The sequence below is a fragment of the Phyllopteryx taeniolatus genome, chromosome 3, assembly GCF_024500385.1.
Source record: "Phyllopteryx taeniolatus isolate TA_2022b chromosome 3, UOR_Ptae_1.2, whole genome shotgun sequence".
NCBI classification, from domain to species: Eukaryota; Metazoa; Chordata; class Actinopteri; order Syngnathiformes; family Syngnathidae; genus Phyllopteryx; species Phyllopteryx taeniolatus.
This window is the reverse complement of record NC_084504.1, coordinates 4,831,136-4,847,014: the sequence shown is the minus strand read 5'-3', so window position 1 is coordinate 4,847,014 and position 15,879 is coordinate 4,831,136. Positions and strand designations below refer to the sequence as shown.

The 15,879-nt window shown below is 42.9% G+C and overlaps 1 protein-coding gene across 10 annotated transcripts in view; it reads right to left on the bottom strand.

Moving 5' to 3' along the window:
- The window catches only part of arvcfb (ARVCF delta catenin family member b), a 272,320-nt gene that overhangs the window by 140,560 nt on the left and 115,881 nt on the right, over nucleotides 1–15,879 (bottom strand). For 9 of the 10 annotated variants that reach the window (XM_061766564.1, XM_061766570.1, XM_061766569.1 and 6 more), the window contains one exon: nucleotides 15,063–15,277. In XM_061766564.1, the coding sequence (XP_061622548.1) occupies nucleotides 15,063–15,248 (186 nt within the window). In that variant the 5' untranslated portion in view covers nucleotides 15,249–15,277. The remainder of the gene's footprint in view (nucleotides 1–15,062; nucleotides 15,278–15,879) is intronic. The other variant, XM_061766565.1, reaches the window with a different exon arrangement.

The window sequence follows — 15,879 nt, the reverse complement described above, 5'->3', positions numbered from 1 at the left end:
TAGTGTTGCCGATTCAATTGTTCTTATAAAAGAGCTAGCCCACCGTGCGCCACTGGTTTTAGTTCGAGTTACAATCCACAATACCGCCAAAATAGTGGCGTTTATAGTTACTATTTGTTTCAACTCAATATCTTTGAATGATTACATTCAAGCAATTGAATCTTTGATTACATTTAGCAATTGTTGGTCAAAACCTGTTAAGCGCTTTGGAAAACTCAAAAGCAGGAATTTTTTTTGCAGAAATGTATTTCAGCTACTGAATGAATTCAAACATTGACCTGTTGGAAGGTGGTGGAGTAAAAAGACCTCAGGGGCTAACAGGTTATACCTGTATACATATACAGTGGAACCTTGTTTTAAGGGACCCCGGTTTAACGGATATCGGAAGTAACGGGCCAGCAGCATGAGGCACATGGCTAATTTGCACGCGTCCTGGCTCGCCGCGCTCTTGAAAACAGCAGGCCTGGGTTCAAATCCTGGCTGAAGGAGTAAAGTGTGGATGAACTTTTCAAACACTTTCAAGTTGTTGTTTTTTTTTTAAATATTTATTTGCAGTAAATTAGTGCTGTATTGTTTGTTTTATGCCACGTAAAAAGTTTACAACTAATTTTGTACCGTACGGTACCTATGGTGGTATTTAGGCCATGAAAAAAAGTGCTGCAATATAACGAACAATTGGCTGTAATGGACGACCCCCCCCCCCCCCCCCCCCCCCAATTAGTCCATTAAATGGATGGTGCAGCTGATGGTGTAGTGGTACACTCACCTGACTTTAGTGCAGGCAGCGTGGGTTCAGTTCCCACGGTGTGAATGTGAGTGCAAATGCTTGTCTGTGTCTATATGTGCCCTGCGACTGACTGGCGACCAGTTCAGGGTGTAGTCCGTCTTTCGCCCAAAGTCAGCTGGGATAGGTTCCAGCACCCCGCGACCCTAACCAGGATAAGCGGTGTTGACAATGACTGGATGGAGATAAGTGCTGAAAACGTGCAAAGACTGGGTACAATACCGCCGGGCATCGCACTGCTGAGGCATATGGTTCACCGTTCGGCAGCCACGGCAGCGCGATTAACGGCCCGCTGAATTTCACCGGAGGCAAAGGAGGAAATTGTCCCAGCGGTGCGGCTCCAGGTCATCGTGCATCGCTGGGTATTCTCCTCCCCCTGCTTAGGAGCCAGGAGAGAAGGCACGTATTTGATTGAAAGCTGAAAGTTCTGGGGAGGCTGGGTTTTCAGACTGTTCAGCGTTACACCCACAGTCTGTGGAAGCTGAAAGAACATCTCAATTCTTGTCCTTTTTAAAGCCTCATTTCATATACTTTGCCATTTTTTTATTCATTCAAATTTGTCCAACTTGTTAAGAATACTCTTCTCAGTGGTGTGTAAAAGTTACAAGGCATTTTTGGGGTAACTTTGGGGGGATGGTGGCTGCTATCGGCAGCCTTCACAAGTAGCCTATAGCTTGAAATAAGGCCAGTATACGCCCGATACTGATACCTGGTATCGGTAGCTTTAAGCATGTGGGTAATGGGACTGCAGTGGAATATTGTTTAAATCTCTACCATGCAAAGAGAAAGCCATATACTGTATCAACAACACCCAGAAACTCCACTGGCCGGCTTCTCTTGGTCCGAGCTCATGTGTGCTGTGGTCTGACGAGTCCAAATTTCTAATTGCTTTCGGAAATCATGGACGTCGTGTTCTCTGGGCCAAAGAGGGAAAGGACTATCCAGATTGTTATCAGCGCAAAGTTCAAAAGCCAGCATCTGGGATGGGTGTGTTTGTGCCCATGGCATGGGTAGCTTGCACATCTGTGAAGGCACCATTAATGATAAAAGGTACATACAGATTTTGGAGTGGATAGTAATAGTAATAATAGTGGGAAAAAACTGCACCAAATGTGAATAATAAAATTCAAATTAAATACCTGGACGTTTTTGCTTAAATTTAGTATAACATTTTTTAAATCTTCAAATTATTTGTTGGGGAGTTTGGTAATATATAAAAGGTTTTCTCGGGGGAGTCAAGAAAAGTTTGAGAACCGCTGGCAAAACAGCAAAAACATGTTTCTGCATCGTAACATGCATTCATGAACAGGATGTGAGACGCATCTTCAAACAACAAAAGATTAACAAAGCGGCAGGCCCGGACCATGTGTCCCCATCCTGCCTCAAAGTCTGCGCGGACTAGCTCGCTCCAATCTTCGCTCAGATCTTCAATAGATCTCTGGAACTGTGCGAAGTTCCATCCTGTTTCAAACGCTCCACCATCATTCCAGTCCCCAAGAAACCTGCAATCTCGGGTCTGAATGAGTACAGGCCTGTCGCTTTGATATCTGTGGTCATGAAGTCCTTTGAACGTCTCGTGCTGGACCACCTCAAGAGTGTCACAGGTCCCCTGCTGGACCCCCTGCAGTTTGCCTACCAAGCAAACAGGTCTGCGGATGATGCAGTCAACATGGGACTGCACTTCATCCTAGAACACCTCGACAGTGCAGGGACCTACGTGAGGATCCTGTTCGTGGACTTCAGCTCAGCGTTCAACACCATCATCCCTGAACTCCTTTCATCCAAGCTTCTCCAGCTCAGCGTCTCACCTGCCATCTGCCAGTAGATTTACAGCTTTCTGACAGGCAGGACACAGCAGGTCAGACTTGGGGAGGCCACCTCATCCACACGCAGCATCAGCACTGGGGCGCCCCAAGGTTGTGTCCTCTGTCCGCTGCTTTTCTCTCTCTACACGAACGACTGCACCTCAGCGCACCTGACTGTCAAACTCGTGAAGTTTGCAGATGACACCACTGTCATCGGCCTCATCAAGGACGGTGACGAGTCTGCATATCGACAGGAAGCGGAGCGGCTGGAGCTGTGGTGCGGCCGACACAACCTAGAGCTGAACACACTCAAGACTGTAGAGATGATCGTGGACTTCAGGAGGCATCCTTCGCCACAGCTGCCCCTCACGTTGTCCAGCCGCCTTGTGTCAACCGTCGAGAACTTCAAGTTCCTGGGAATTACAATCTCTCAGGACCTGAAGTGGGCGACTAACATCAACTCCGTCCTCAAAAAGGCCCAGCAGAGGATGTATTTCCTGCGGCTTCTGAGAAAGCACGGCCTGCCACCGGAGCTGCTGAGACAGTTCTAGACAGCGGTAGTCGAATCAGTCCTGTGTTCTTCCATCACAGTCTGGTTTGGTACTGCTACAAAAAAGGACAAACTCCGACTGCAACGGACAATCAAAACTGCTGAAAGGATTGTCGGTACCCCCCTACCCACCATTGAGGACTGGCACGCTGCCAGAACTAAGATAAGGGCGTGCAAAATCCTCCCGGACCCTCCGCACCCAGGTCACCAACTCTTCCAGCTCCTTCCCTCAGGTAGGCGCTACTGATCAATGGAAACTAGAACTAGTAGACATTCCAACAGCTTCTTCCCTCTTGCGATCAACTTCTTAAACACCTAACCTATAATTCCATTACAACAAGCTGGCAATTTTTTTGACTTGAGTTCATTGTCACATTTCTGTGGGCCAATTATGTATTACTCGTGCACTCACTGTAGTTGTCTCGCCATGCTGCACTATTTGCATATACTGGCCACTCATGCCAGAGTAGCATCTGCTCCATTGCACACTGTTTGAGGAGTATCTGTAACATTTGCAAGACCAACATTGTCCCAGATTATTGCACTACTCGTCACTTTAAACCGCATACACTCCTTGAAGTCTCAGCGCCCCTTGCACAATGGTCATTGCACCAGTCTATTGCAATATTAGTCATTCGAACTGCTCTAAATGCTAGAGGACTCTGCATCTTTTTGCACAATTGTTTTTTGTCAATGTCTCTGTCCCCAAGTGTTCTGTAAATTGACTGTCTGTTGTACTAGAGCGGCTCCAACTACCGGAGACAAATTCCTTGTGTGTTTTGGACATACTTGGCAAATAAAGATGATTCTGATTCTGATTCTGATTTCAGGTAAATGTTCCATCTGAATGTGGAGGAAGGCGATCCACAGTTGACTAATTCTCTAGGATTATGTGAGCCCCATGGGAACTTTTCAGTCCATCCATCCATCCATTTTCCGTACCGCTTATCCTTACTGGTGGTTTGGAAAGCCTGAGTCTTCCCATGTGTGCGTGCAAATTTAACAGCCCAACACTGAACATAATCTCAAATGTGCCATTGCAGTTTTTAATCATCGCCAGGGAAAATTGGGTAGATGAATGGACAGTTAAATTCTGCAAAGCTCCAAGGTGACAAGCAGCAATATGTAGTTTTCATTGAAAAACTACTATGCAAATCGCACTCTCAGAGCAAAAAAAACAAAAACAACAACAATGTGCCCGTGTTAAAAATGTCAAATGAGTATGTAAACTCACGAGGCTTGTTAAAAAAAGGCTTTGAAGAACACCTTCGGACATAGATGAACCTTGAAGACTGTTTTCAATTATCGGTAGTCTTTTTTTTTTAATGTTAAATACCGTCAGCACCCAGCCTTGTTTGGTGGACACGAGGATGGGTCAAATTCCACACGGAGCACTGGGGTCTTATGAAGGAGAGGGACTTTATTTTAAACATATGAGCTACAGTTTAGGTTCCGTATCAAAAGACCGCAAGCATGTACCACATGAGAAACTACACCGCGAATGGGGACACTCGCAGGGCAGCGACAATGGGTGAGTGCAGAGGGACTGCAAGCGAGGCAGTGGGCTTCATGGGCATCTCGGTCTCCCTGTGCAGTGGCTACCATGGTCTGTCAATATATATCTTTACATGAAAACAGTCTATGGTGCAAAAAAGATCGGGGACTGCTCCCTGAGAGACCGAGGTTAAATGTATCTTTGGACTATCTTGGTCTCCCTCAAGGATCTGTATGCAGGAATTGTAACCACTGACACAGTTCATCTATGTAAAGAAGATTTGAAGTAAGGAAAATTGGAGCAGCTTCCAGATACCCTTCTTAGAGATTTTAGTGAACTTAATGCTTGATTGGATTGTGATCAAATGGCAGGGACTTGGACTACGGCAGTCATTAAGTCCGCTAGCGGACTGATTCGAAGGCTGAAGGTTTGAAGCCCCTCATAGAGGAATATAAATAGCTCACAATATAAAAGGGATTTCCACTGCTAGCCATTCTTTCTCTATATCTGTGTGAACTACAAAAATATGTCCAACCCAGGGTAAAAACACTTTAGCTTCCATGTGTGTTCCGAACTGATCCACAAAAAAATGACCTTAAACAGTTAGCAGTGTGATTCATGGGCCATCCCAGCTGACAATAAACCTACATTTGCAGATTCTTAATGTCTTTATAATTCCCCTGCTCTGCACATGTATGGGTTCATAAATGTTATGTTTTGGCGTAACGTGACGCTGCTGTACAAAGTAGGGTCTACACACAAAAGATAAAATAACTCTGTAGTCCATTATTGTTGTCATGGTGCTCAGGTACATGCACAAGATTAGATCAAACAATTCAAACGTGCATGTCCTCTGTTTTCACAAACTACCATTTTCGGTGTTTAAAGTTAGAATATGTCAATTATGTCGGCCCCTACGCTGGAATTACACATTACAACAACAAGGCTGTCCCTCGCTTCGATATGATGTAGGCCACCCCTTGTATGTGATGATCCCACAAGATTCTACATTTTTATTCTGTTTTGAAGAACAGCCAGTGAGAAAAAAATAATTAGTTGGAAGGGGCAATTGTTCTAAATTCACTATAGTATTTTGTGCATGCCTGGCTTGGATGTTGCTGAACTTTATTATTATAATTTTTATTTACTTTTTTTAATTTTTTTTACCACAGGCACCTTGTTGGGCAGCTCAGGGGTCTTGGGAAGAACACATGAATTTCGGTCACGTCAGATGGCTACAATACAGACAGAGTGAGTCTTTCCCTATTATTGCTGCGTTTGTTCAGTGCATGCATTTTACATCAGGCATCTTGTTGGGCAGTGTAAGGGTCCTCGGAAAGAGATTTTGTTTATTCGCGGCAATTAATTATTCTTTTTGTTTACACTATAATTGATGTATGATTATTTTCTGCCACAGAAACACAAAATAATATGTTTAGTGAACTTTTTACAAAAGACAAGGGGCCACGCTCCGCAGACTGCTCGGAAAAATGCGTCATTTCCACTATGTCATTTTCAGTGAGCCAGCGCAGAAATGTCTACGGTAGACACTACATATATTTAAAAAATCTAATACTGAAAAATAGAGCAAGATGTTAGAGGCAGATAGGCTTAATCAGCATTTGTCATCTCCTCTAGTAGTGGCTTGGGTGAAAATGTTTTGTTTTTTTCTTTTTTAAACAAAAAATCATTACATACTGCAGGTTTAAGCCTGTTTTACATGGTGCTCCAGACTGCCTCTAAATGGTTGCCCCTAAAATTTGAGACAGGGCGAGTAAATTTGTCATCTACTCGCACGTGTGAAAAATTAGAAATGTGCAGATTTTTACATAAAAATTAAATGTTTAAATATTTTTTTGTTGCTGACGAATGTCTGCTCCACACTTGAACCCAGTTGTTGTCAAAAATGCACAACCAAGTCAGGAACTCTGCACTATGCAAAATTGTGGCGGAAAAATCAGTCACCATAATGCAAAAAAATTACTAAACATTCACTATAGCAAGTGATAAATGTCAGCTCCCTGAGCCAACATCTTGACAGTACGTGAGATGGAGGCTATGATTGCGGCTGATGACGCAACGCAAGAATGTTTAACTGCCATTTTCTAGAACTTTCACTGTGAAGTATAATGAATTTGACTTGATATCTATTAGTTTTTAAATGCTTGCATTTTCAAGCTTCCAAACACCTTTCAGTTTAATTTAAACAGCCCCGAACTATTTGAATTAACAGTAACAACTGATGAATGACATACTACAATGGACACTCAGAACTTGACCAGAACTTGTAAGGCTGCTCTTGTTCGGGTTTTGAATTTAAGAAAATTAAACCAAACATTACTTTGTATTTCATTTTGTCATGTCATGTAACTGCAAAAAGATTGTATGCAAGTATTTGTTGTTAATTGTAAGATGAAACCCCCCCCAAAAAATCTTTGAAAATAAGTAACCTTTTTTAGATCTAGTGTCGTCATGAACATTTTCATCTTTGCTATGTGATAACTGATACGCTTTTAGAAAGGATATACACCCCTGCCTCTCCCCCGAAAAAAACCTGGCAGAGAACAAAAATATTTAAGAGTCAAGGGAGTGGGGGAGATCAGCTGATTCCAAGCCACGCTGTCTCATTTTTGTACCGCATTGCCCTGTTTTCATCCACATTCTTTAACTTTTGGACCATAATTTACTTTAATAGTTACAGTATTTTCATTGTTATATTTTCCAACTGGTTTAAGTTCTGAGAGTCCACTGTGTAATACTTTATTAATTGTTTACGACCAAAGGGACTCAGGTTCCATTTTCCCAAATGGCATTGGCACTCATAGCCCAGGTTCCCTTCGACAAGGCACCTACTGAAATTGTGCCGGAAAGCTGCTCACTGCTCTATTTTGTCACTAAAGCGATGTGCTCATTGTATTTACTCTTTTTATAGACCAAATTCATACTTCAAATCATAATTTTTTTTTTCTGTTAAATTATTGCTGGCAGAGCCCATTTTACTGGAACTCATCACACTAGCAACTAATCAAACCTTGTTCACCTCTCTCACTTTCATTCGGATCTGCCTCTGAAGATGATTTGATATACTTTGAACTACTATGGAGACATAAGTAGGTCTTTTGTTTCGAAACATGAAAAACAAGCAGCAACATTCTTGGCATTCCCTACTGGCTACTCCACATAACAACAGTATAGAAAAAAGTGGTGAAGGAGGACCTTGGGAACAGTCTGAGGTGCAAAAATAAACAAAGGAGCCACTTTCACACTAAGGTAATTAGGGTGTTTATGGAGGGCGAGAAGGTTCCTGATGGCACAGTGGGTGGAAAACACCGGGTCGAGATAGAGGAGGAATAGAAAAGGAGAGCAGGGGGAAACTAAGGTTCATTGTTAGGAAGCTGATTTATGAGGGTACAAGGTCTCCCAGCCCCAGCCAGTTGAAGGATAGATCTTCTGTCACTATATCACCCTCAGCCCTTTGTGTGCATTGTGCCTAGACAGGGCTGGGAGCTGTGTGGAGATGAAAGTGGGTGGAGGGCGACTGGGCCGACTGTTGGTGGAGTACTGCAGTGCCATCGCAGGGTTAGGGCCTGTACATCCTCACCACAGACAGCAACACTGATCAAAAGCTGCACTGTTCCCTCCCGTCTGAAGCTGTAAAGTCTTTGAAAACTTCTCAGAACATTCAGACAACAAGATGATAGAGGTCTGCAGTGTCAGAAGCCTGCTGAATAACAACACTTAAAAAATAAACCAACAGTTTATGATACCATAATGCATGAAATTATCCTGTTTTCTTATCAATGTGCACGGCACGAGATGGGAGATGAGTCGTCTGGTGAAATGAGGTCACCTTTCTCCCGCAGCCTCGGAGGGATGGGGCTGTCTGTCTCTTGTCTGTCTATCTCTACACGTAGAATTTCGCATAATACATTACTTGATCTTTCAAAGCCTTGATGAGGACGTACCTTCGGGCAAAAATCAATTTGCAAAGGCGAGCGCAATATCAAATGAAGAAAGGGCTTCTTAGTATGAGTGGTCGCATGAAGGGACTGTCAATGGATCAAGATACAAAACAGTTTTCGATCTGTGTCACTGAATCTCTTTTGGTGATTAAGTGAAAGAAGCGAACGGAGGGTCTGACAGAAACGTTCTAATGTTTTGCACTGAACGGTACAGCATAAGCATGTTCTTTGCATTGATTCATAAAGTGCTAAATTGATATGAATGAGGACAAGAATTAATCACAAAAATTCCTGAAAAATAGGCCATTATTATTAACACACTATACGTTATGTACAGGGGTGCACATAAGTGATTTTCAGGTGTGCATGCGCACGGAAAATACTGAAAGCGCACCAGATTCAAATGTGTCAGTGTGCATTTGCATAGCAAGCATTTTGCATGTTTTTTATTTTTGGGGGGTGGGCAGTGAGGTAGATGGGGCTCGAGCAGCTTTGTCATTCGCGAATGACTTGTTCAAATAAACTTTTGAGTGAACGTCCTGAATGGAATCATTTCATGATCTGATTAATTCCTCTTTCAATTCAGTTGAGCTCAGCCGCGAGCTTGTACCACATGAGAAACCCCGCAAACGGGGACACTCGCAGGGGCAGTAACGGTGACTGAGTGGAGAGGGACCGCCAACGAGGCAGTGGGTGTCTTGGGCATCTCGGTCTCCCTGTGCAGTGGCTACGATAGTCTGTCAAAATGTTTCTTTACATGAAACCAGTCTGTGGTGCAAAAGCGATCGGGAATTGCGCTTCTCGAGAACTGCGCCAAACCAGTTGATCGTGTGGTCCCATACTGGTCCTGCAGGAACCCAAGTGTGCTTCAGCTTGAGGTCACAAAATGATGGCTGAACATTCTCCTTCAGGATTTGCTGTTCAAGTTCAAGAGCAGAATTCATGGTTCCATCAATCACAACAATTCGTCCAAGTCCTGAAGGAGCAAAACAGCCCAAGACCATCACACTACCACCACCATGTTTGACTATTGGTATGATGTTCTTTTTCTGAAATATTGTGCTATATTTACACCAGATGTAACACCTTCCAAAAAGCTCCACATTCATATCCTCAGTCCGTATAACATTCTCCCAAAAGTCTTGGGAATCATTCAAATGTTTTATTGCAAAAGTAAGACGGGCCTTTATGTTCTTTTTGGTCAGCAGTGGTTTTCGCCTTGGAACTCTGCCATGGGTGCCATTTTTGTCCAGTCTCTTCCTTATTGTTGTGTCATAAACACTGACCTTAACTGAGGCAAGGGAGGCCTGCAGTTGTCCTGAGTTCCTTTGTGGCCTCCTGGATGAGTCCTTGCTGCTCTCTTGGTGTAATATCTGTAGGCCGGCCACTCCTGAGAAGGTTTACCACTGTTCCATGTTTTCTCCATGTAAGGATCATGGCTCTCTCTATGGGTCGTTGAAATCCTAAAGCTTGAGTAATGGCTTTTGTAACCATTCCAATCTGATAGATGTCAATTACTTTATTTCTCGACTGTTCTGGAATTTCTTTGGATTGTGTCATTTTGTTACAGCTTTTTTAGATCTTTTGTCCAACTTGATTTTGTCGCAACATATTCTGTTTAAGTGATTTATTGATTGAACGGGTCTGGAGTTAATCAGTTCTTATTGCCCTTTAATATTGTAATGAGCTGTTATATCTGTTTATTGTTGTGTGTTGCTGTTGGGGGATTGTGAGACCAAGACGTGTTCTGTTGTACTTACCGCTGTTAATTCCGAGGGGCTTTGAACGGATCGCTCTGCTCAGTGTAGGGAAAATCGGAGAAAGCGAGAGCCTCGAGGTGAGCTGATTTCAAAGTACTGTACATAGTTCATCTTACTCCTCTTCTTTTATTTAACTGTTTATGTTGATTTCAATTTATTTTTCTTAATGTAAAAACATGAAATATTAAATTAAGACTTAATAGTTATAATTGATTTCAATATATATATATATATATATTGAAGGTGGCTTTTCAACCTATTTTTGGCACCCCCTTGAGGCAGTGGTACCCTTAGAATGTGTTAATCTTGCCCAATGGGCGGGGCAGCCTTGAACACATGTACACATCAAAACAAAAAGTTCCATCCATGAGGTCGGTGTGTTGGGAGAAAAAATGAGAATCGACAACCACCACTGGTGCTCCTTTGAGAACCAGACCCAAATTGTTACATGCACCCCTGGCTATGTATAATGATACAGTATAATGCTTATGAAGACTCAATTACAATAAGACGGTCACATGGTCCAGTAAAAAACACCAGCAGATTACCAAGGAATCCGACTGGCCTGCATTGCATGTATCTTCAACCCACAGACAACGGCCGTGGATAGTCGCTACAGCAAAGGGCAAAAAAAGAGGACGCAGGTCAATGCAAAACATTGACATCAGACCTACAAATAGATTGGAGCCACTCTTACAAGACCTTGGCCAAGAATGCCCATCCCCCACCAACACTGAAAGGTATGAAACCAAATCATACAAGAAAAAAATAGGACCTCAAATGTTAATAGTTGGTGATGGAGCTGTCAAGGATGTGAAATGTTTTTGCAGTGAGAAGAACACCAAAGTACTGTGTTTTACCAATGACATGGTGTCTGATATTTAAAAAAAATTAATAAATCCTGGAGATCACAAATGAGCACCCAATTGTGAAATCTGTCATTATACACACAGGGGCCCTGGATGTTGTTAAGCAATCAGAGGTACTGAAGCGAGATTTAATTGATCTAACAAAAGTGCAATGTCTAGATGCTGCGGTTTTCATAAGTGGACTTCTCCCAATGCTACAATTTGGAGATGAACATTCTCCCCGTGCCTGCATGGGTTTTCCCCGGGTACTGCGGTTTCCTTGCACATCCCAAAAACATGCACGGTAGGTTAATTGAAGACTCTAAATTGTCCAGAGGTATGAATGTGAGTGCGAATGGTTGTCTGTTTATATGTGCCCTGCGATTGGCTGGTAGATCATAATATGGTGCTGAACAGGTTGGAAACACGGGTAGGACTAAATGAAACAGTCCTTAAATGAATCAGGTCCTACCTGGAGGAAAGGAGTTATTTTGTAACCATTGGAAATGTTCAATCTCATCAAATGGCTAAGGGTCTTAAGGGTCAGTTCTTGGACCCCTCCTGTTCAGCCTGTATATGCTACCCTTGGGTCAAATTCTTCAGAACTTTAATTTTGACTATCATAGCTATGCGGGCGGCACGGTGGTCGAGTGGTTAGAGCGTCAGCCTCACGGTTCTGAGGACCCGGGTTCAATCCCCGGCCCCGCCTGTGTGGAGTTTGCATGTTCTCCCTGTGCCTGCGTGGGTTTTCTCCGGGCACTCCGGTTTCCTCCCACATCCCAAAAAACATGCATTAATTGGAGACTCTAAATTGCCCGTAGGTGTGACTGTGAGTGCGAATGGTTGTTTGTTTGTATGCGCCCTGAGATTGGCTGGCAACCAGTTCAGGGTGTACCCCGCCTCCTGCCCGATGACAGCTGGGATAGGCTCCAGCACGCCCGCGACCCTAGTGAGGAGAAGCGGCTCAGAAAATGGATGGATGGATAGCTATGCGATGACACACAGTTGTATCGAGCAGTGTCTCCAGATGACTACAGTTCAATTGAGGTGTTGTATCAAATAACTGGATGAGCCAAAACCTTTTTCAATTAAACCACAACAAAACCAAGATAATTGCTTTTAGCAATAAAGAGGATTTCTGTTCGTAAATACCTAGTCACTGTCTTTAAAAAAAACAAAGACCAAGTCCAAAACCTTGGTATACTGACAGATTCCGACTGGACTTTCAACAGTCATATCAAATCAATTACTAAAACTGCCTTCTACCATCTGAAGAACATTTCCAGAGTGAAGGCTTGCATGTGCCAAGCAGACCAGGAGAAGCTCTTCCATGCTTTTATCTCAAGTCGACTTGACTATTGTAATGCTCTTCTGAGTGGACTCCCCCAAAAGAGCATGAAATAGCGGCAGCTCATTCAGAATGCTGCAGCTTGGGTTCTGACCAGAACAAAAAGGTCAGAGCACATGACTCTAATTCTAAAGTCTCTACACTGGCTCCCAGTCAGCTTTAGAAAAGATTATAAAGTTCTGCTACTGCACTTATATAGCACTTTATCTACAGTGCCCAAAGCCCTTTAAAAAGCCTCACATTCACCCACTCACACACACATTCATATACCAATGGGTGGTTGCTGCCATGCAAGGTGCTGCCAGGCCCACTGGGAGTAAATTAGGGTTCGGTGTCTTGCCCAAGGACACTTCTACATGGGGACAGTCGTAGCCGGGATTCGAACCAATGACCCTTCGGTCACTGGACAACCTGCTCTACCTAATGAGCCACAGCCGCCCAGGTTAATGCCGTGAACACATGGAAGAAATGCTCATGGAATATCAACCCAGTTGGACATCTACAGACTCAGGTCAAATAGTGGAGCACAGTGTCCAAAGCAAATATGGTGAAGCAGCATTTAGCTATTATTCTGTGAAATAAGTTGCCAACAGATGTGATGTCAGCCCCAAGTGTGACTGTTTTTAAGCCCGGGTTTCCACTTTTAAATATTTCTTGCGCTGTACGCTGTTTTAATTGTACTTTGTTTTAAATGTTTTTCAGTTGTTTTTTCATTGTTTTTAAATGTTTTTAATCATGTAAAGCACATGGAGTTTCCTTGTGTATGAAATGCGCTGTATAAATACATTTGCCTTGCATAAGTTCCTCACAAGGAATATGAATGGATTCCAATGAAAGAAAAATGGTGCTATCTTTTCGGTGGTTTATAAGATCTTGATGTATAGTACATAATTGGAAATAAAATTTAAAAATGTCGATCCCTTCTCTCCTATTCATTTTCCCAACATTTTCTGGTCACAGCAAAACTAATGGATTTGCCTCAAGGTTCCACAACTTTTGGAGGGAAATATATTTTGCACTGCTGGAGAACTGCTCTAGACTACATACATACAGCGAGGTCTTTCTAATTCCAGTTACCTTGACAAGGGCATAACACCGTATTACAAACACTACAGTGTTTGAAAACTTTAAAAAAGCTGGTGGGTAAAAACTATGTGCATCCTAGCATTTTATGTTTTCGGGTTTTATCTGACCTATATGCATGCAACATCTATGGAACACTGGACAACTCGTGCTGAAGGCGTCAGGACCTGTATGCAGCTCATACAACCCCATACAAACATACTGCTTGAGCAAGTTTAGCCTACAGGGTTTCTAAAATGAGTGAGAAATGCCTGTTGGCCAACTGATATGTCAGTGTGATGTAAAATTATTAATATTTATGTGATCAGTCCCCAGTTACAGTCAATTTAACGTCCAAAGTATGTGCAGTGTGAGGATTGAGTTCCACAATGTGTGAATGTGTATGATAATGTGAGCAGGGGGGATAATTCACAAACTGTTATTCCTATAAACATGTATGAGTATATATAGTTCCTCTTTCAAACACAAGTACTGCACATATACACATACAGTACAGAATTGGTAGTTTACCATAGAAAGGATTCCAGGAGAAGGGTTAACGCTTTCACCTTTTCCTTCCTCCCTCTGTGAGGCCCCTACAGTGTAAACACTGACACAGACCATTAACAAAATGTAACCTCAGGCACAGGTACTGTAAGTATAATCATTTGTGTGGGTTTTACACCTTATTAAAAATAAATGCCCTTTCCACTTTTACCGTGAATAAACGTGCTGCATCTTAGCATTGCAGGTGCTGCATGAACAAATTGCTTTCGATTTCTAGTTATTAAAACGTGCAGTTTGAAGGGCTCTGTTCAAAAATTCATTTTGAGTGAAAATTGGGATGTCCAAAGTAAATTTGTACAAAAGAAGTACATGCCTCAGGAGTATCCTCAGAGAGGAAGGTCTGAGCAAATATATCCTATGTTTCTTCACCCTGGAAGTCATCAACAAAGGTAGATAATTTTTCACGGCAGAGGCTTGAAATGTCAAAATCAATCGGCTGATGTTTCTGTTGACATTTTTAGAAAATTACAGATGTCTCATTTGTCCATTTTCTGCTATTGCGGATACAGTCAGCAGTGAAAGAAGCCCTGGCAAGGATTCCTATATCTGGATGAAAGGCCACATTCAATCAAAACCACCACCAGACAATATCAAAGACCAGAAGGTGAAAGAGGTGAAAAAGGTAATTCACAGAACATCCAGGACAGGGTTCAAGCAATGTGAATAGGTGTCTCAAAATGCCAGAACTTGAACTTAAAATGCTAGAACTAGAATTGTGATTGATTCCCACCGATGAGGAGGACCTAACATGATGATGGAATGAGCTTGCTCAGATGGAACAACTGCATAGGAGAACAAAATGTCTCTAGACGAGTTAGCTGGGATGTGAAGGTGTGGTTGATACACACAAGAGGGGTGGGCCAGCATGCTCACACAATTACCTGCATCACCACTTGCTGCCATGCTAACGGTTGGCTGGTGGGAGGGTTGGGAGGCACATTGGCCCGCCCAAGCTGCAAGGTGCGTCGCTCCTCCTCGAGGGCTCGAGTCAACTGCTCAAAACGGGCCTCCTGTTCTTTCACTGACGCCAGGATGCTGGAAGCTGAGCGAACGTCATAGTCCTCCATGTCCAGTATTAGTTGCACTTGTCCTGATCCTCCAGGTTAAGGAAGGAGAGGAGAGAAGGGAAAGAGGGGGTGGGGTACCAGGTCAATAAAGACACCCAGACCCGGAAGAAAGGGCAACTAGCAACTACAGGATGTCTTAGCTTTTCATCAAATACAGGAAAGTTTGGCCATTGGAGCGTTGACTTTCTGTGCAAGGCTTTAGCTAAGCCCCACGCATAAAAAGTACCAACATGACATAAACTGAAACAATTAAAATGTCTGACTGCATGACCTGAGTGGGTCATAGCAAATAGAGTGCCATTTGTGCTAGTTTAATCTCTTTCATTTGCGCTTTTCCAACACCAATGCCAAAAGGGAAAAGCCTAAATTCTCCTTGCAAAGGAGAGGCCTGTGAGGGGATATCTAGGATTCACAAAGCCCAGAACAGCAGACACATTAATGAGGGTACTCTGCAGGGTGCCAATTATATGTTTGTGTTTTGAAGTTTGAGGCCCATTTGCTAATTAAGACAAACCCTGGTAGGAAGGATGGCTCTCAGTGTAGGTTTTGACAAAACATCACTTGAACAAATGGAAGCATAATTCACCAATTGCTGGCAAATTAAAGGGAATCAAACATCACACACTTGGGT